The sequence below is a fragment of the Leuciscus leuciscus genome, assembly GCF_965113295.1.
Source record: "Leuciscus leuciscus genome assembly, chromosome: 14".
Classification (NCBI taxonomy): domain Eukaryota; kingdom Metazoa; phylum Chordata; class Actinopteri; order Cypriniformes; family Leuciscidae; genus Leuciscus; species Leuciscus leuciscus.
In genome coordinates this window covers 21,279,728-21,302,091 of record NC_138738.1, presented here as the reverse complement: position 1 = coordinate 21,302,091, position 22,364 = coordinate 21,279,728, and the positions used below count along the sequence as shown (strand labels likewise).

At 36.0% G+C, this 22,364-nt stretch overlaps 1 protein-coding gene across 2 annotated transcripts in view; it reads right to left on the bottom strand.

Annotated features, from left to right (window-relative positions):
- Nucleotides 1–22,364, bottom strand: part of ntn1a (netrin 1a) — a 71,005-nt gene that overhangs the window by 11,326 nt on the left and 37,315 nt on the right. The window contains exons 2-4 of one of the 2 annotated variants that reach the window (XM_082136852.1): nt 16,391–16,579; nt 4,774–4,923; nt 2,912–2,965 (exon numbers count right to left, since the gene is read on the bottom strand). In XM_082136852.1, the coding sequence (XP_081992978.1) occupies nt 2,912–2,965; nt 4,774–4,923; nt 16,391–16,579 (393 nt within the window). The remainder of the gene's footprint in view (nt 1–2,911; nt 2,966–4,773; nt 4,924–16,390; nt 16,580–22,364) is intronic. The other variant, XM_082136853.1, reaches the window with a different exon arrangement.

Sequence of the window (22,364 nt, the reverse complement as noted above, 5' to 3'; positions counted from 1 at the left end):
CTATTCTTCAAAAATGTACCTTTTGTGTTTCACTGACAAAAGACAATCACACAGGTTTGAATTGAAATAGCATGAGGGTGAGTAAATGCGGACCTATCCTTTGGATTATGTAAAATATTCCTATTATTTAAGAAAATAATTTGAGCAGTCCCCTCCTGCGAAAAACAACAAATCATCTACGAAATCCATGCCATTAGTGATAACCACCATGTTGGTTTTGATGACTGTAAAGACAACAGGCGCTGATCTCCTAAAACAGGTTTGTAGAGACATCTCTGTCAGTCATAGATGAGTGTGCGTCTGAGGGATTATACAGGGGTCTCGGGAGTGGTGACTCACACCATGCATGACCTCGCCACACAATATGTGTTTTGTCTGAGCTGAGCAATCGGAGGTATTCGCGATGCACTCCTCCCCTCCATGTGGCATTACTGAAGACATATTAACATCCTCCTCCTCCTCTCCTCCCTCGACTTTCCCTCTGTCCTCCTGCCGTTCCCCTATTTCATTCTCATAGACACCTGCTTCACAGCTGTCTGCCCCACCCTTCTGTACAAGAACGTGCAGGTTCTCTCTCTCAATCTGAGTGGGCAACTGCTAAAGAGCAGGGTGGAGGTGCCCTGATAAGAACATCTGTTTGCAATAATCTATTGGATGAGGTCATATTTTTCTGCCGAATTGCACTATCCTGAGGTGAGCTTTGGGCTCGGAGTGAAGGCATAATGTATGCAGTCCCATAGCAGGGTGTGTGGGTGGTCTGGAGCGTCCATTTTGATGGGGGCACTCAAATAAGTCTGTCCTGTGCTCCACCTCTCCATCAGCTTGATTTGGAATGCTGCAGTTTCCATGGAGGGCTGTTCTCAAAACCAGATGGGTCAAACATTTTAAGGGCTCAAAATCAGCGGTTCCCCCATCGCCTGGATTAAAGGTCACGTCATCTTTGCAAATAAAGTACGATTTTAAAAATGCATTGATTTTGAAATAAAGCTTGCCAAAATCAGATTCCATTAAGTGATTAGAAAGGTAGTATTTGATACATTTTCTGACCTTAGAATTGAATTAATTTCTCTCTTTTTTTATATATAATCTTTATTTTCTCTTCAGAAATGAATTCTAATTTAGTATTTTTTGCATTGTGCCTGTCTTATATTTCTGTAAAAAAAAAAAAAGAAAGAAATAAAACAGACAAATAAATAAATAATATATCATTATTTGGTTACACTTTATTTTAAGGTGTCATTGTGACAGTGTAATTATATATTTAAGTACTGAGCAACATTAAGCAAATACATGTTACTATAGGGTTAGGGTAGGATTAGGATTTGGTTGAGGGTTAGTTGCATATAATTATGCATAATTTACTGTTATTACTATGGTAAGTATATGTAACATATTTAACAAGGACATTGTAAAATAAAGCGTTACCCACTATTTTTATATAATTGTAATATATAAACAAATTATATACAGAGAAATGTATTTATTTATATTTTATATATATGTTTTTAACTGTTTCTTTTCTATTAAAGACTGACTGGCACAATGCAGTTATCTTACAATTTATTAATAAATTAAAAAAAGAATCATAATAGTGGCATTGTACCTGTCTTGATTTCTGTAGAAAATAAACCGCTAAAACAGTGGTGACGTAATAAACAAACAAATACATATAATTAATAAATATCACATTATATTATTTTATATTTGTTCAGCATTGTTTTAACTGTTTCTGTTCTACAAAAATACTAAGACAAGCACGATACAGCTATCCTGCATTTCTTAGTTTTTTTTTTTTTTTTTTCACATGTGCTGCCATATGCTTAAGGGTCACGCCATGACAAATGGAAACACATTGTGGTAAATGGGTTAACCTTTTCCCTCCGCTTTGCCTATTTGTTTATTTTGCATGGGTCATAACACCCTCTATCTCAAATCATTGATAGTCCATTAAGGAAAGACAGTTTTCACAATGCAGTTCTGACATTTGGCAATAGCCAAACTACCAGTCATGAAACAGAGAATTGGTTTCAGATGGGCTAGAGAGAGTGAGTGGGTATTTTAGGACAAAGGAGGAAGAAATGCAGAGAGAATAAAAGACCGTAGAAGAAAAATGTGGGGGCAGAGAACATATCCCAGAGAAGAATGAAATAAGGTCCATGAGAGAGAGAGAATACCAGCAGCTCTGCTGTCAATCTTATCTGTCAGTAAAGCATTAAAGGTCTGCGACGATCAACCAACAGCTGCAAAGATTTTTTGCACGCTAGAATTACTCTGTCCGTGAGAATGACGAATATTTCTTCAACAAATACTTTTTCCATACGGGCAAACTAAAGCATGTTCACTCACTATGTTGAAAATACATAAAAAAGGGAAAAAGGTGAAAGAGAAGCTGATAGCTCTTGCAAGAAAACTTGGGAAATTAAACATCTGATCAGGAGACACTTAGTCTATAATTGCATGAAATTTTAGGGAAGCGTTTGTATATTTGCAGACAGTGTTTTACTGTCTGATGCTGAATGAAATCATTTGGCAGACACTGCAGTTAAGTCTGACGTTCTGCTTACTTTTAGACATATTTATAAAACATCTGCGGCGAGAGTGAGCGTGTCAAGGGACGCAACTGTAAAACTAGATCCCCCTAATAATTTCAGCAGTTCCTCTTCCATAATGGGTTTGGGTAAATCAAATTCCACTTTACGCTCAAAAGCGAAGAAAACCTTATATCAGCAAATAAATTAGAATGAGCCCCCAAACAGCTCGGCATCAGCTCCTCATTCCTTAATACGAGACACTTACAAGTGGCCTAGCTTTTTAATAGTGATGGATGTAGTCTGTGGTTAATGACACCAGTTTTAAACTCACTAAAACAATTCTCCACAATTCTCATTTAAGATTAGTTAGCAGAACTAACCTGAAGGTTCCTCTGTGCTGCTTGCAGTTGTGGTTGGTGGAGCAATGGGAATTTCTGTTCCGAAAAAGAGATGACAGTTAGCAATAATAAATAAATACATACACAATTAAATGTAAACATTGGTTTAGATAAAAAAAAAAAAAGAATATTAAATTTAAGTTAAATAATAATTGTAATTTAAGATAAATATAAGAATAAATATTAGCTTCTGTTCAGACAGTTTCTTGCTGCTTATTTGAACCATGTTAACTCCATAAGAAAATGTTACAGGTTTTACATTATGAACCCAACCTGCTCCATCCGTATCCCTCTTTTGTTGTTATGAAAAACAGCAAGATGCTTGTCCAAGACTTGATTCTTTCATTCCTCCTTCCATTGCCCTTTCATAAACGGAGGGAAGTTTACACTCAGTAAAGCCATGCGTGAGGAAAAGACCTTTTCATCGAAGTGATTGAATTCATAAAAGTGGTAAAAAAAAGAACAGTCTTTCGCTTTATCGGGAAACATAAATATACAAGAAGAAAAGGCAATTACTGCCATGAGGACAAAACAAGAGGATGACTGAACAGCGCAAGCGTACTAAGAGAAATATGAAGAAGTTGATAAAAGAGTGCTCGTGTGCTCTGTGGAGCTGGTGCGCAAGCATGCAAAAAAGAGGGTTTTTTTAAGGAAGAAAGAATCAAGTCTTCTGGTTAAAAAACAATCTTCGTCATTTGCTGGGGTCCAAAAAATGTGTATGCTTATGCTGAAATATGTTTCTGTTGCAAATATGCATTATGGCGCTTTTGGCAAGTAAACAAGGCTTGATAATAATATTGATTTGTAATGTTACTTATTTAGGATGACATTGCAAATTTGAAAGTCATCCAAAAGTATAAGTATAGTTCAATAAAGAACTACCAGTACAGAGGAAAGTACATTTTGCTGTTGACATTTTGGCAAGACTATTCGGGCACTGTACAACGATTTACATTTTTCTGTGGTGGTCTTCCTATATCAGCTCTAAACATCTTGGGGAACATGGGAACGAGTTTAATGCCAGATTAAATTACAGTACAAGCCAGTTACAAATATTTAAATAATATTGATTTATGGTCTTCAGAATAAAAGGTCATAATGGTATAGGTATGTGTAGCCAAGACTTCCTTGTGTTAAACTGAGCTTGGCTTGGATTGAGAAACTGCTTAAATTTATATGTGCTATTAAAATAAAAACATTATTTCACTATTATGAGAGAAACTAAATATTTTAAATTCAATTACCAGAGTGTCTATCTTTCACACATTCATGCTTGTGACTTTCCCAAGAAAATCAAAGATATACTGTATGATTCCAAAAAGTAATATGTTGAATTCATTCCGCTGAGTTCCCTGCCAACTTTTTCTCCTGAGCGTTTTATTTCCAATTGCTTTTTTTAAATATCCAAGCGTTGTTTCGTCGACAAAAGCACCAATTAAACAGTTTGATTTCAAATGCAAACACCAGTGATGGATAATATGTTTTCTTTATTCCTTCCCATGCAGTGAGGACTCTTATACTTTTGTAATCTTTAAACAGCGATTTTAAGAATCTAAAAAATGTCAGTCTCACTGATTTGGGCCATGAAGTAAAGAAAACAGAATTTAAAGAACGGCAGGTGTTAATCCTGTGGAATGACCTTAACAAGACATGGTTCCAAATTCTTTCCACTGTGAAATGCAGATTTTCTTGTTCCACCATAAGAAATGGATCCTACGGTCCTTCAGAAGAGTTTCATCTCAATTTTTGCAATGCATTCCATGGACAAAAAACATTTGTGCATTATCGCTCATTGGGGATTGAAGTGGTAGAAAAAAAATCTTGACATTGAGTGATCCACATACTTATGCAGGGGGCAATGGGTGATCGGCTCTGCTGGTAGCCTTTAGCACAACGGTTGCATGTGATACCCGTCACACCGTCTTTACAGGGGCATTGGCCTGTGGTTTGGTTACAGGTTTTGCCAGCGGCCCCCACAGGATGGCAATCACAGGCTGCGAGGAACAGAAGAAAAGAGATAAAAGAACACACGTGTGGGGAAACGCACATAAAACAGTACATACATACATACACAAAAGCACAGATAAACAATAAAAGTAGCTTTAAGGGCCCAAGTTTGGGGAAAGGGTGAAGATTGGTGAAGCAGTTGAAAAAGACACTGTGTGTGTGTGTTTGTGAAAGTGGTGACAAGAGCATGCGCACACACACAAATTCAACACAAAACTTGGGTTTGATAGTCAATCATTTTACAAAAGAAGTGGCTTGTGAATGTCTTTTTTTGTCTCAGTATGCATTAAACATGATAATATCTATGTACTAGATTATGTACAAGAAAATGTATAATTTTGAATCACTTGTACGTGATTTATCAAGACCCTCCGCTGAAACAGGATGACCTAAGAACTGCAGGCTGGTTTGTCGGAAGTGACACTTTGACCGTTGTAAAACTGCTTGAAGTGCTTTGTCATCCATAGACATGTCACGTCCATGGATGATAGTGATAGTCCAGGTCATATTTAACCCCTGACAAGCCAGTCAGGATGATGGTCATCATCTTCTGAAATATCGCAGGCACTGAAGCCAATCCGTAAGGAACACAACAAAAACGGAACAGTCTGTAGTGAATAATAAAAAAAAGTGAGGTCACGACTGTCCTCATGCAGTGGCACTTGGTAGTAAATATTAGTTAGGTCGATGGTAGAGAAAACAGTGGAACCTTTTAGAGCAGAGAGTAGTTCATTCATGTATGGCAATGGAAAAGAGTCCACGATCACTGCTTTATTTGGCTCTCTGAGGTCAATGCACATCCTTATTTTACCTGACTTTTTGGTCAATTGGTGACACCCATGCAGAGGCGTTGATGCGTTCATAACCCCAGCTGATTGCAAGCGATTTATTTTTTACAGAGCACTATGGACAGAGTGTGGCAGATGGCAAAATTTTCATCCAGCTTTATGTGGTGTAAAAAAGTTTTTAGCACATTGAAACTCAGTTGACAGCGCACTGAAAGACTGGCACAGGAAGGCCATTAGGAGGCAGAACTTGATTGTTTTCAATCCTCAATCCAGACATTAGGTCCCTCCCCATGAGTGGTGTCCCTTTGTCTACAATGAAGAATTTAGCAGGAACTGAATGGTCATGTAGGGAAACGTTCGCTGACAAATATCCAACCACTGGAATTTGGGCTTTTGAATATGTCACTAGCCTGGTTGTAGGTTGCTACAGCATAGCATTACTGAAATGGCATGCATAAGATACAGAAGACCAAGTGTCAACCACCAAATCCACCATATAAGTGTGAGTCCAAAGTAGATATAGTCACTGTGATTGTAATACTGGGAGTAAGAGCTGAATATTCCGTGTACAGTACAGTAATTTCTTGTAATTCAATTTTACGGACCTTGCACATATTTGATTGCGCTGATCTGTGATGGTTTACCATTGTTCTGCGTTTTACTGCTTGCTGCTGTAACTTGGCGGGAATTTTAAATGGATTTAGCCTGATCGGCAGCAGATTCAATCCGGCTTGCTTTCATAACAGCTCTGTCGAGTGTAAGATCAGTTTCTAGTATAAGTCTTTCACGTATTCGTGGGCTAAGCACATTCTTTTCTAAATGATCGCGAATCATTTCATCAGTACTGGCAATGAACTCACATGAAACAGCAAGCTCTCGCAAAGCGGCAACGTACTGTATAACTGTCTCGTGATGCGCCTGACAGAGTTTAAGGAAGACACGGCGCTCAGATACTATGTTAGCTTTTGGCACGAAGTAGGCTTTCAATGCATCCTCTGCATCCTTATACGTGTTTGGCAATGAGTAGAAAATCCATCGTCCCTGTGTATCGAGGTAGTACAGCAGGACAGCTATCTGTCTTTCGTCCCCTGTAGCATCAATAACTCAAAGATCCGCAGCTATTTGCTGAACGCAATAGCAACCTCACTAGGGAAAGTATTTCATGAACATACTATGTGCGGAGAGCATTCACTCAATATTATTATCTCATTTTTGACAGAGGTGGCTCTTAGAGGCTTTTGCATCGGAGGTCTTCATTTCTTTACAATAAATGCCACTTTGTTACCTATAATGCAAACATTTATGTACATTTTTAAATGTAAATGTTTTAAATGTCCAAACACATTTTTGGGGCCACTGTGTAACAATAAAAATTCAAACTGGCTAAATATCTTATAATAAAAGTATTTTCTTCAAATATGTTTCTACAACACGTGCTTTCTTTCTTCATCAGAACATGAAAAATAAAACCTATGCCAATAATGTCTGTCACATTCCCTTCCTCTTGGGAGGTCTTTCTCTAACATATGGCTCAGCGTCTCTCTACACTTCTTAAACCATGTGAACTGATTGTATTGCCTTTGTGTCAAAACTTCTTTCAAGTCCATTTTCTTAAATTCCCACCATGGGTAGTTACATTAAAGTGTTTATTTTTTTGTGTGTTTTTTTTTTTAATGCCGTTTACTCAATATTTTCCCCACCAGCACTGTAGAAGTGATACTCTGTCAAATGTTTTGCACATTAAATGAGTAAATTGGCTCATATATTTTATGAGTAATGCAGCATAGAGAGTTGTGCTTAAACTTTATTTCTTTTAAGCCTATGCTAAGAGCAGTGAAGTAAAGTTCCAGTCCCAAGGCTGGAACTGGACACAGAGACAGCCACTCCCTGCATGTCTGTCTCTTGTCACTTGTCACTCTCTCGTCATTAAAGCCAAGTTTATGTCTTGTCCTTTGGAGTTGTCATTATGTAGAAAGTAGCCACACTTTGTCTCTCGTGACAAATGTGCAGCCTTAAAGACTCAATAAACAGCTCAGCTGACTAATCCTTACTAAATGAAACAGCTTCACAGCCTCAAATGTGGCGCAGGTCATTTTCAAAATGGTATTTCTTTCTTTGTAGAAATGGATGACTTTAAATGGGAGCTCTTAATTATCAGTTCAAGAGTAGAGTCTTAAACAAACTAAATGCTGAGGTTTCTGCTGGAATATATATTTCAGCCGTTGTGACTGGATCATTTATTTACGGGCCTTTACTCATGGCTCATTGACCGTGTTCAGTAAAAGTTAAGTTTAATCAAAAGCGTTTTTTTCTTCTTTTTTTTTCTTGGCGTAATATTGATTACCACAAAAATGTGCCACTTATGCCACTAATTTCTTTTAAAAAAAAATAAAAAAGAAGAAAAACATTACAGTATAATGGAAATGGATGGGGCCAATCTGTAAACATTAACGTACTGTTTCAGTAGTATAAGCACAACATATAATCTATATGCATACTAACATGATTATAATGTGACAAAAATGCTTATTAACCCTTTTTTGACGGCATGATAATTCAATGCCTTAAACCCTAAAACCCTAAAATGACTGTAAAAAAAGATTTAAACCGCTTTACAGCTCAAATAATACAAAAATATTAACAAAAGTATTCATGTAAGTATTTTTATAAAGTTTTAAGCTTCAATTATAAATTATAAATGTATGCTTTAAATCCTTCAAAAATTGGCCCCATTCACTTCCATCACAAGTTCCTCACCATACCTTGATTTATTTATTTTTACTTTGTTTTAAAGAAAAAAAGGGATGGCCCCGAATTATTTTATGTGGTAATCAACATCATACAAATGTGGTAATCAACATTATACAAATGTTGTCGAGTGTGCTTAAGTAGTATCAGTGAATAATGACAAATAATGTATTGCCATTGCATGGAAAAGACCTGCATGAAGATTCTTCAAAATATATATAAAGGTTTTTTGGGGTTTTTTTTATTTTTATTTTTTTATCCACGGAACAAAGAAGGTCATACAGGTTTGGATTTACGTAAGGGTGAGTAAATGTCTGAGCTTGTGAATTTATAAACATATTTGTCAGCTTCAATGGTACTTCAGAAAGAAGGATTCAGAGAGAAGGAGAAAATGCCCAACAACTGTCTAAATCGGATAGTCTGAGCCAACCAGTAAATCAACGTAAAACACATGGGGTGCAGGTGTATGTCTCTCAAACATTCAGCTTCTGCTGCCTGATAACAACCTGTTTGGAGAGTGTTTAAGTGGTTTTCCACTTAGAGTGAAGTGTTGGTGCTACACCAGATTCCTGGAGTAGATATGGATCCACTTTTTCCTCTCCTCATCCACTCACTCTCACTACTGCCATGTCCCTGGTCCGGAAGTACCAAGCTGAGAGTTGTTTATTGATATACAAGCCTTAATGGGACTCTTTTTTTTATTTTTATTTTTTTTATTTCCTTTTAGGAACCACCCTCACATCATTCCAAACCTGTATGACTTGCTTTCTTCTGTGGAAAACAAAAGGTGAATTTTTAAAGAAAATGTATCACTATTTTCCCATTTCCACTTTTCCAAAGGCTATTACATGGCTTCAGAAGACAATGAGTACTTTCTATATTCCACTGAAGAAAACAACTAAAGAGTAAAGGCCAAAAATTGAGTGCTTGATCAGAGCATTTAATCCATTTGAAAGAGATCTGCGCACGGCAGCTTTATTAGAGCAGATTGCCCAATGTGAGAAGTTTAGATCCCTGCCAATAGTTTACCCTAAAGCTGCTGTTTGAAGTCTGAGCTCCTCTCCTCCATTAAAAGCATCATGTTGAGAGACGGTGGGGTAATTTGTGTGTTGTTGGAGGTGGGCCAGCTCAGCCCAGGCTCAGTATTGAAGTGATTATAGTTTCTGCTGGCCCACAAAAAAATGTCTGAAGCTGATAAAAGGAAGAGAAAATGAGAGCAGCTTAATTCTAAGCACCATTGATTTTTTGGATTTTTTTTATATATCTTTTGAGTGTCTGTTGTTGCTTAAGTTCATGTTTAGAGTGTTTTTTTTCCCTGATATGTTTTTTAGGATAATAATTTGATGAAATTATGGATGTTACTCCCAGCACAACAACTGCTTTTTGCCAAACTTGTCATTTTTATGCACTACATTCTCATCTAATTGAAGCCAGCCACAAAATAAGTTGTTTTTTATTTTTATCTAAGGCGAAAAGTGAGGTAATGTAACATAATATTTTCATATCCCCAACAGAAGAGGTTATTTGTGGTTTAAAATAAAATTTTGTGACAATGCAAGACACATGTCGAAATGGAAGGTGTAATAGTGTGACCACAAATACCACAAAGCTCTCACGGCAAACATAATCTCTTCTAGCGTACTCAATGCTAACTTTTCTTAGCTTTTCCCAGAACCCTAATGAGGATGGGGAGAAAATGAGCCTTTTATTTTGTCTATTTGTTTATAAACCCATGGCAACTACACATTAAAGGCACAATTAGATTGACTGGCTAACATCTTTTCTGCCTGGGATCCCATCAGAGGCTGATGTCATTCTCTGTAGCTTGCTAGTTCTAAGAGTTAGCAATCCACACAAACGCAAACATTTCATATAATACTGAACCAAGATTCCAAGCTAACCAAAAATGGATGAACTATTAACAGCCCACCCAATGGGGTCACAATAGTTCAGTGTGGTTGACAGTTTGCAGAACACCACACACTTATGTGATCTAAGTGTGGTTTACTGTATTAAAACAAAATGGCTCATTTAACAAATCAAATCTAGTTCAAAGGAGTCACCCATTGCAGTGGGCAGGAGAAATGATGAAGCAAAAGTTTCCTAAGCACAGTAAAGGAAAATGATGGAGCAAACAACTCAAAGAGAAGAACAAGATGCACCTTGCAAAGCAAAGCTGCCTTCACTTTGTGTGTTTACAGTGTGCTTTATGAAGGATGAAGCCACAAATCAGAGGGCTGAAGTCTCATAAGAAGCTCTAACCTAATACAGACTCTCCACATCGTTCTTTATGGATTTTAAAGGGTATGTTCCATTTGCCCATAACAAGTGTATTTCAATATATCAATACCACTTCGCAGAAAGTATAAAATAAACGTGACGTTTTCATTCAGGTAGTCCGACGCAGTTGTTTCTGGGTTTAAAACACACAATGCGACTGTAACAATGTTGTTATTATTATCATGATCATAGGTTACGCTTAAAGAGAAGATATTTTAAGAAATGTCTCTTTTTTATTACAATGGAAGTCAATGGTCACTATAGGGTTGGGTATCGTTTGAATTTTAATGATTCCGATTCCGCTCATCGATTCCGATTCTTATCGATTCTGAATTTCGATTCCAATGACGAAAGAAAAAAACGTAGATATCATTCACATTTATTATAAGTCTTATTGCAAAACATTTCATTGTGGCTGAATACCATGAAAAAAAATCAGCAGGCTGGAGAACACTTACGGATGGAACTTTTGCCTATAGTTTAAAAATACCATTGCAAAAACAACTGGCCTAACTAATATACAGTTCAGGCAAGACAAGTAAACACTCAGTAAAAAGAACAAATAAAAAATTAGCAATCGCATCAAATAAATACAATTGAACAAAGATACAATTGAAATAAACAGTGTAATAAGAAAATCAGGTATTCAGGTACATAAACCCTAATTAAATGTAAAATAACACTGCACTTTATGAAAAAAAAATACGTTACAAATATAGTTACAAAGGTTATTCAGTCAAGAACAGCCCCTGAATTTTCTCTTTGTCTTTTGCTGTTTGATTAAAGTTATTATAGAGACGGCAGGAGGAATATTAGGCTGCTGTCACTTTAAGAGCTGCACGGACCCAATAAACTGTTACACATGTGTGCGCAACACAGAAAACAGCACGTCTTCTTGCACCTTGAATGGCTTAAAATCACATTAAAATCTGTTTTTCTGTGAGTGCGCTTTGGATGTGCATGCAGCTTTTACGCTTTAATGGTTTAAAATCACATTAAAATGCGCACACAGGAAATGCAGAATCAAAATGCAATTTCTTATCGAATCACCGGGTTCTTGGACATTTGGAACCTGTTCTAAAATGGAACCGATTCTCCATACCCATCCCTAATGGTCACCAACATCCTTAAAAATCTCTTATTTTGTTCCACAGAAGAAATAAAGACCTAAAGATGAATAAATAATGAGAGAATTTCCATTTGAGGGTATCCCTTTAACAAGACATATTACTCATGAACCAAACACGCCTTTTTACAAATTAAACAGTCATTTGTCATCAAATTTATGAATATTTACATTTATCATTATATATTTCAAATAAATACCTATTGTTATATTATACATTTGGATTTAATTTTGATATTTATTTATAGAACATCCAAAATATGTGACTCAAATGTCTGTATTTGAAAATACTTCAAGGTGTTCCAAAATTACAAATGTAGTCAAGTCTACAGAAATGAGTTGTGTAGAAGGCATTGAACACTAAGAGCCGGGATTGAATTCAAGCTCAGTAAAAGAGCAGCATACTGTAAGTGTTTTACTGAAGTAAATTGTTATAGTAAATTGTTGCCACTATTTCACTGCTCTGATTAAGAATGTGGTGACTTGTCAAAAGAAAAGAGAAAATATGTGGTGAACACATTAAATTAATGAGTGAGAGGGGAGTGAGGTGCTTTATATTACAACATACTTACACCTATTTCCATTAACTTGCAATAAATCGCTTATTTAGCTTGTGAAAATGTTTTCTTTGGCGGGAATGAAATATCATGCTTCATATCATTTGTCACCTTTCTGTAATTACCACGAATGCTTTTTTTTGTACATCTGTTTTGATGTAACTTAATACAGCTGTATAACTTGGACAGTGTTTGATTGTAATTACATTAGGGGCTCTAACTCTGGCAAATTTCAGGATTAAAACGAACAAAATGCCTTGTTTAAGTTACAGATTTTGTAAATCATGATGAAATGTGTTTTCAGAACTATTTAAAATGAAGCAACATTCGATTTGAGGTACTCAGCTCAGATTAACAGGAGGTCTCCTTCTCATTTGAAAAGTGCCAGTGTTTTCCCGTGTTCAAGACCTCAAGAGTGCGTAATGTGTAGGAGACCCAGAAGGGAACTGGCATAAGTATCCAAACTGAAATACACAATGTGAGAAATAACAAAGCGTGTGCCTATAGAGTGGTGCAAGGATGACGTCAAAACCCGGAAGACCAATTTGCCGCTAATTCCTTCGAGATTTTCCTATGGGGTTTTCCAATTTAAAAGTGAAATAAGGTCTGTGATAAACACAACGTGACGATACTTGATGATTCTACAATGTAAATTAATGTACAATGTAAATGTAAACTGCACACACACCCCAAACGTTCCAATATAGTTGCTTATTAGGAACAAACGTAAAAAAAAAAAAAAATAAAAAAAAAAAATCAAATTTGCATTTTCGATATGGGTGTGTGATTTACGTTGTAGAGCAAAATGTTAAAGTATTGTCAAGTTGTGTTTACCTTATTGTACTCATTAATAAAATAAAAAAACGTATTATAAAACCCCATAGGAAAATCTCAAGAGAACCAGTGGCAAATTAGTGTTCTGGGTTTTGACGTCATCCGGGTAAAGATTGTAACAGTGCTGATAAATGTTCCTAGCAAAAAATAGCACAAAAGTCTGATGAGGCAGTTAGACCTGAAGATTAATGAACTTAAACAGAAAAATGTGGATGATTGTTGCGAAAGAACGAAAGCGAGAGCATGCAAACAGACAGCAAACATTCAAGAGAACAAAGCACTGGGAACTTTCTCTTTTCGGTAAAATCGAAAAGTGCAGAAGAATTGCCATCTTCAGCTAATCTCCCTTACAATGAAGTATCTGCATTAGGAAAGGTCCTCAATGGCTGTGGGTCATAATGATGCATTTTTAATCCAGAATTGATCCAGATGGAATCATTTTTTTCCATCCAGAAATACATATTTCATAGTAGTACATGCATATTTTGAATCTATCATTAATAATTCTGTAACAATCTACAGAGTATTGCAGCTATTTTTAGTGTGCTATTTTTTTAAGAGTTTTCCTTGAACCATTAGTGAATTCCATTTGGTTTGTTGACCCTAATTCCAAGTGCCTGGGAAATCCTCCATGGCCTCTGTCTCAAATCTCAGGGAAACAGAAGAGTTCATTAACTTTCCAAGCAAAGCAGATCATTTTAATAAAACTTTAGAGAAAAAAAGGACCAGGGTCATCAGAGACCTGCAGGATTATTCACCCTTGGTTTTAATTACGGGAGCCTTGCAAAAAACAGACCGATCAAATTCCAGCTCGACTGAATCCCTTCCAGTGAATCTGTGATGGAGTTTCTATCACAAAACTTTAAAACAACATATTAAAACTTTGGCCTTTTTCAGACTCATCTTTTCCATTTGCACACTATTAGGGAAGTGTGTACAAAATTCTGCAATTAAATGCATCATTTGACAAAGCCAACATATCCCAACAGAGCAAACCTCACCAATGAGAGTAATGGGATGCTGAAAGAATCAAGTCTTGTCCACAGGAGAAAGGAAGTGAAAACAAAAAGAAGTTCTCTTCCTTCAATAAGACACATAGCATGGGGGTTAGCGAAACACACAGTCGGATGATGAATGTCTGTTTGCATTCCAAGTCGACAGGAGAATCAAACGAGAGCCCAGAGAGGGGTAAATGTCAGTCTGGAGTATGGTAGAATGGATATGTTGGTTAGGTTATGCATTTTTGTAATGCCTTTCCATGCAGAGAATATTATTATATGCTCATTTATCTTTTTCATATTCATCAGGTGTAATGTGAGTCTGGGAACTAAAAACAACACGCTTTTAAATTAATTATTTTTTTTAATGAAAACTGTGCCTACTGTAAATCAGATGAGTTTCTTCATCTGAAAACTCGAAGGTATTATTTTATAATCGGAATATTTAAACATATGCTGTTTTAAAAAAAATACTAATATATAAAATACAACACAAAAACAGTTTAATTGGTAAAATTTACAAAATACTTACATTTCAAAATATAATATAAAAAAATGGTAACATTTTACAATAAGGTTCATTAGTTAACATTAATTAACTACCTTAGTTAACATGAACTAAGTATGAACAATACTTCTTAAGCATTTATTTATCTTAGTTAATATTAATTTCAACATTTATTAATACGTTATTAAAATCAAAGGTTGTATTTGTTAACATTAGTTAACCCACTGTGAACTAACATAAAAACATTTTAAAAATATATATTTGTATTAACTAATGTTAAAAAAGATGAATAAATACTGTAACAAATGTATTGCTCATTGTTAGTTCATGTAAGTTAATACATTAACTAATGTTAACCAATGAAAAATCTTAATATAATATGCCATAAAAATGTCACTTCTGTACATCCGTAAGTGCCGGCATATAACAGATACACCATAAAAAGGTACATTTAGTTATATTTATAAAATTCTAAACTACAAAATGTGCTACAAAAATTATAATATCAATGTTAAAAAAATTAATTTACGCCACGATTTTTATTTATTTATTAAAAGTTAAAAGTTAAAAATTCAAACACAAAATAAAAATTCTAATCTTTTTCTAGCTCTATCAGTTTAAAGCTACATAAAACAACCGCATTTATCTCTATATGACAGCAGGAATCAGGCTAATTGCGTTGTAGTGTGGATGTTGTAAATGAGGACTCATGCGTGCCGATGGTATTGCGGGAAAACAAACACCTTCTGTTCAGCTTTCAAGTATAACATTCTCACATGATGCAAAAACATTCCCCACAGTCTTGACTGTCAGATTGATGGACGCTTTTATTTATTTACCTATTTATCTGTTTGGGGAAAACAGAATCTTTAACTTCCAGCTAGTTTTACCCCGAGCTAAAGCTGGAAGTAAATGATCCTAAGCCGTCACGGACAGCAGCAGAACGGACCTTGTTATGAGGAGACGCTAAGGTGTGACAGGGGGCTTGTTTGCACAAAGCTTTTTGCTCCTGTCATCTTGCCCCACGGCAAAGTTAGGCCAAAAACACCCTGCCTTTTTGTCTCTTTCCCTCTGGACAGCTCCCAGGTAAGCGTGCTGTCGCCAGCCAGTTGCACACCTGTGGAAAGTTGCTCGCTCATTCCCTCTTCTCTTCTTGTCCGTCCTCCCCCTAACCTCACTCATCTGACCTGTAACAAGGATCAGTTCACACCTCTGCTCTGTTTGTTTGGCTTGTCCTGTCAAACCATCCCCCAAATGAATCCCAATAACTCTATGTCAGAAAGATGTAACCCCTCCCCCACCCACATCCCTGTCCTTGGGCTGCATGCTGACAGAGTCTCATGGGGGTAGAGGAGCACAGGAATGTGAGAATTCTTCCTTTGGACCCGCTGACTCCCTCATTTGAGGGGTAACACATTAAGAATAGTTACCGGCTCATCTAATTGGTTCCTTTGTGGTACTATGTGAATTTCTTTGTGTAGAAAACAGCCAGCTAATCACTTAGCGTTAGCTTTTTCTGCTTTCCTCAGTGATAAGTTGCAGACTTTGGGCCCTTAAGACCAAAACTATAGTCGCCTTTTGCGCCCATGGGGTGTAGATTCAGTACCCTTCATACCTTTGCAGGCCTTTCTGTGAGAGATGGGCTTCGACATGTCTCTGTAGTAGCCCTCTTTGCAGTAGTGGCAGTGGCGACCTGCCGTGTTGTGCCGGCAGTTCAGGCAGACTCCTCCGCTTTTCCTCCCGGAGAGTTTGTAAAGCTCCATGTTGAAACGACAGCGCCTTGCATGGAGGTTACAATTGCAGGCTGCGGAAAAGAAAGACGTTTAAAGTTTAAACAGCATATCCTTTATCACAGCCACAATCAAATCAGAAAATATAGTCTATAAACACTATAGTCACAAAAAAGTTCTCTTTTTTAAAAAATAATGAAAATATGGTGCTGCATGATCATCATCAGTCCCTTGACTGGCTCTTTTGGAAAGATTTCTGAAAAGCCAATGTAACAGAATAAAACAACATTTAGAAAGGTTACAATGCAGGTGTGTACACTACTGTTAAAAACGTTTTTTTTTTGGGGAAATGCTCAGCAAGGCAGCTAAAAAATACAGTAAAAACAGTAATATTGTGAAATTATTACTATTTAAAATTACTATTTTCTATTTGAATATTGTTTAAAATGTCATTTCTTCCTGTGATGGCAAAGCTGAATTTTCAGCATCATTACTCTAGTTTTCAGTGTCACATGATCCTTCAGAAATCATTTTTAGTATGCTGATTTGGGGCTTAAGTAACATTTCTTATTATTATCAATGTTAAAAACAGTTGTGCTGCTTAATATTTTTGTAAAAAACGTGATTCTTTGATGAATAAAAAATGCAAAAGGACAGAGAATTGAAATCTTTGGAACTGAAATCTTTTGTATCGTTCTTAATGTCTTTATTGTCACTTTTGTTCATTTTAATGCATACATTTAATTTAGATTTACTAGATTTAATTGAACAGCATCACATGAAGCACATCTTCAGGATGACATTATGTTCGATGTAAGCTATATACTAAAGAGACACCCAAAGCTATATTATTAAACTTTTTTATAACTATATTTATTTCAAATATTTTAGTTAATTTTCAGAGTTCGGTTGAGTACCAACTATAGGCACTCCACATGCTTAAAAGTCATTAGATCAGGAATGAACTAAAGTTTTCTAACCGTTATGTAGTAGAGATACAGGCCTCAATTTGACAGCTATGTCTTTACCAACTGCAGCAAATGAAGTGCCAGGGAATTAACTTCTGGTAATGAGGTCAGTTTCTGAGCTTTTTCTCTGACCAGGCCTGCTCTTTTCCAATGATGCCAAACAATATCAGACAGGCTCTCCAATTACCATTCCATTCCCAATCCTCACCATGCGCAGGAAGCTGTGCTCCTGCTTGTTTACTAATGAAGAAAGTTGCTGCCACCAAGTTTAATTACTGTCTGATGTTTATTCATGACTGATTTGTGTGCAGACATGTTCTCTTTCATTAGGCCTTGGTGAGACATTGGTGTGGCTCCTCCTCATGTATTATTCAACTATAAATCCCAACCCTCCTACCAAAATGCTTTGGGCTGTTCAAGCACAGACAACTGTTGGCAAGGCATAGCTGATGCACATTCTCTGAGCAACTTCAACAGTGTTTATTTGGTCTGATGCTAGGAGACTTCAAGACAAAATAAGCATTTTGATGAGAGGGCATAACAACTTACAAAAGTGAACGCAGTAACTACACCAACACTGGAATAAAATAAAAATAAAAAAAGGCTTTAAAGTTGTTGTTTTTTAGTTTTTAGAGTTTTTTTGGAGTGATTTAATAGCCTATCATTTGTCACACTTCATTTTCTATGATTGTAGTTGTATATTTTTTAAAGGACCCCCAAATATGACGATCCCCTTGCAAGGGACCCCCTTCCTAAAATAAAGGCAGCTTTATATTTTCCATGTATAAAAGCCAACCTTATTAAATATTATCTGGAAAATATTTCATTTATAATGATAGTGAAAACTTTCTACCCTTTATTAGAATACAGTTGGATGTATATTAGAGGAGCATTGGTAGCACTTTTTTTTTTTTTTACATTACTGTTTTGCATCTATATACTATGTATGTACTTACTATAATAAGGTATTAACCCTAAAGCTAACCGGTAACACTTTATTTTACAGTGTCATTGTTACAAATGTTACATGTAGTTACTATAGTAATAATAACTATAAATGATGCATAGTTACATGCAACTAACCCTAAACCAAACCAAACCCTACAGTATAATAACTACATAGTTACTAAATATTACTCAGCACTTAAATGTGTAATTACAGTGTAATAAAGTCACCTTAAAATAAAGTGACTATTCAAACTATTAACAGAATAAAATAATCACAATTAGGACCAGATTTACTAATCCGAGCAAATTAGCATGAGAGCACAATTCCATAAAAGCACAGATGGGAGTGGAAATAACAGAGCAAATACCAGTAAATTGATAAGCGCAAACCTTAGTAAATCACCTTGCTTGATTCATTTAAATACTTTCCTCCCATAAATTTTGCGTCTGAAAGGAAAACTCCTACATTTGCAATAATGTCAGCCTCAAAAATAACTGTGCCCACGTCTTTTCAGCGCTAATTTCTTGAAGTCTTTAGTAAATCCTGACAGTAGTTTTTTTTTACACCAAAAGAGGGTTTGCCCTGGCTCAAGCTGTTAGTAAATCTGGCCCTAAATCTCATAATTTCAGTCTTTAGACAAAGTGAAACAGTAATATTGTAAAATATTGAGTTGTTGGGTCATAACTTGATTTTGACAATATGTAGTTACTGCATTTTGCCTGGCAGGGGATTATATTTCCTTTCTTGAAATCAAGTTAAAGGAGCAATCTGATTTTCATTCTTATTTTGACACTTAGTCCATTTCCTGTTCACCTGAGTACAATGTTATCAATCTAGTAAAGAGTGAATATTTTTTGGGAAAAACTCCACTCAATGTCTCCTAAAAAATACTCTTGGCTCATCACCACAAATTTTCCACTTGCTGCCAAAATAAATTAATACTTGAAATAGGTTTTTCGAGATGCCTGCAGGACATAAAGAACGATAATTTGGCCTGTCCTAGAAGTGTCTCCTCTTCAAACTTACTCCATGCACGGCTTGTTTGCTTTCAAACAGGCATACTGTTGGTATTAATTCTGCCTGCTTGTTTGGATCCCGGTGGAAACTGATCCTTCCTACCCTCCAGCAATGGATTATTCACTTTTGCTAACAAGGCAAATGCAGTCCACTATGCGGCCTCCGGCTTTTTAAAATTTCTCCAGACTTGCTGAACTTATTGATAAACAGAAAATCCAAGTTGTTTTCTCTGAAAATCAAAATGGCACCACATTTTATTACTTTTCGAAGGCACAAAAATACCTTACATTGCTATTGGAGAGGCATAAAACTGAGAAAACTAATCACAACAGCATGTTTTACCAAAGTAATGAGAAAAATCTGTTATTACAATGACATCACCCTAAAACCCTTCAGTTGTATTATTTCTTCCTTCATAACATGATTTAAAACAATCTGCGGTAAAAGAAGTGATGTTTTTTACGGATTGGGCGGCATGCGCCGTCTTAGATCGTACTTTGTTGCAGTTGCTACAGTCAAAAAGTCAAGGCGTCCTGCTAAAGGATTAAATTAAGGATATTTTTGATTTAAGTTATTATTTACTAATAGTTTAGACGTTATGAATTTAATTTGGTTATTATTTTATTATATTATAAAAGATTTATTTAAATTTTCTATGAGGATAACAGCTGGAAAACACTGTTGTAGCATCACCTTGCACCTAAAAGAGCTGAAAGGAAATTGCACTGTCAACATGTGAGGCTATTGGTAGTATTTGGCACACGCCGTTTCCTCTTGCCCTCAGTGATGAAAAAACAGCCTCAACACACATAGGGCAGCTGGGGAAAGCTGTTTCAATGCTCTACCTCGTCTGGTTTCCTCATTCTAGAGATTGTGATTGTTGTGATACGACCCTGTCCGTATGAAAACACGAAGCATTCGCTCGGCTCGCACCTGCTCTTTTACAGGCATGCAGGATTCAGGGTGGCTGCCTCTCAATGGGAGCGAATACAAAGCGGCTGTACATTATGTCGTCCCACCACAATCAACTCACTGTCAGACTAATTTTGTTTCCCTTCTTCCGCTTCAGTTTGCTCATTTTGCCCTTCTTTCATTCATTCTGCCCTCTGACACCCACTCTCACACCTTGTTCCCGTTACCTTTGAAGTGCTTTCAGACTCACTAATCTAGTCGTGTCATCTGCCTTGAAAGCATGATCATAATTTAAATGTTGCCCTGTATGACGGAAGAAGATTACAGACGCTTTTGGAAGTGGGAGAAAAAGCTCATCCCTATGGTGGTACTTCCTAACCACAGAGTGGAACAGGATCTGTCTTAACAGAATGAAAGATTACCTGGACGTCCAGCCAGGCTGGGGAAGCAGAATGCTCGCAGTGGATGAAAACCCTCATCAGTGAAGCCGACAAAACAAGCTATTCTCACTTGTAGCTACACATCCACTTAGCCGATAAACCCCGGGAAGAGATAAGCGCGTGAGATGACTCGTCTGATTGACTGGGTCGAGGAGAAAGCCAAACCAGATGCGTTTTGTCTCTTTCCCCTCTTTAGTTTGGCTTAGCTTTCAGAGAGGTTGATAAACACGTACAGCCGTGAGGAAAGAGTGTAAGGTGATAGCTTTCGAGAGAAGCTAATTGGTTTTGTTACCGCGTTAAGAATGTTCTTAGAAGAGAGAATTTGAATCTTGGTTTTGCTTTGCTTGATGTTATTTGTTAGAATTTTTCCCCCACTTTTTATTTGTAGCCGATTTGTATTTTGTTTGATATTCGGACAAATATTAAAATCAAAATGATAATGAAGATTAATTCACCAACATAAATTTTGGATAACACATTACAAGAAGAACACATTACTACTTTAGTTAACATGAACTAAGAATGAACAATACTTTTACAGCATTTATTAATCTTAGTTAATATTAATTTAAACATTTACTACTGCATTATTAAAATCAAATGTATTTGTTATATTAGTAAATGGAATGCACTGTGAACTAACATGAATTACAATGAACAGCTGGATTTGTATTAACTAACATTAACAAAGATTAATAAATACCGTAACAAATGCATAACTCATTGTTAGTTCATGTTAGTTAATACATTAACTAATGTTAACAAACACAGAGTATATATATATATATATATATATATATATATATAATTACGTTTTTTAGTACACAGAAATTTTATGTTGATGAATGAATTCAAAATAAAATATTAAAAGAAACACTTTTCTCTTTTAATTTTTTTTCCATATTTGTCTACAATAGCCTATAATTCTGCCATGTTTTTCCTCACTTTTATTATTATTATTATTGTATAAAAAAATTGTTTTGTATTTTTTTTATTTTCAAAAACTTGTACTTTTCTTCTATTTTGCTAGTTCCATGTCTCTTATAGCATTTAGTGATCTTTTCTTCTCACATAATCACATTATTTCAACTCCAATCGATACTTATTGCCCATTTATTTATTTGTTTGGAATGTAGGACTCTTTGTCAGCGTTCATTTGTCAACAATGATTTCCTCACATTACAATTCACAGAGCCAGCAGACTCTTCTCTGCTAGCGACCGCTCATTTCCTTCCTCTGCAAACATGAGGATTTCCTCAAACACTCTATTAGTGCTTGAATTAGTTGACGTAGATTAATGTTTTTTTTTTCCACGCCGATGCATTTGGTTGAAGTTATCAGCGTATCACCCCGTTTATTAGGTATGAGTGTATTTTCGTTAACCTGACCTTCAACAAACGTTTATGTGTTAAACTCGCACACTTTATCAGTAGTAGTTTGGGCAATCTTCTCTTCTCTTCCTGAAAAGACGGAACATACCAATAAGTAAGCGGGGATTAATGCTCGCTCTCTTACACTCTGTGTAAAAGCGTGCTGTATAAACAGTGTCAAACTAGAGGCAATTGGTAATTCT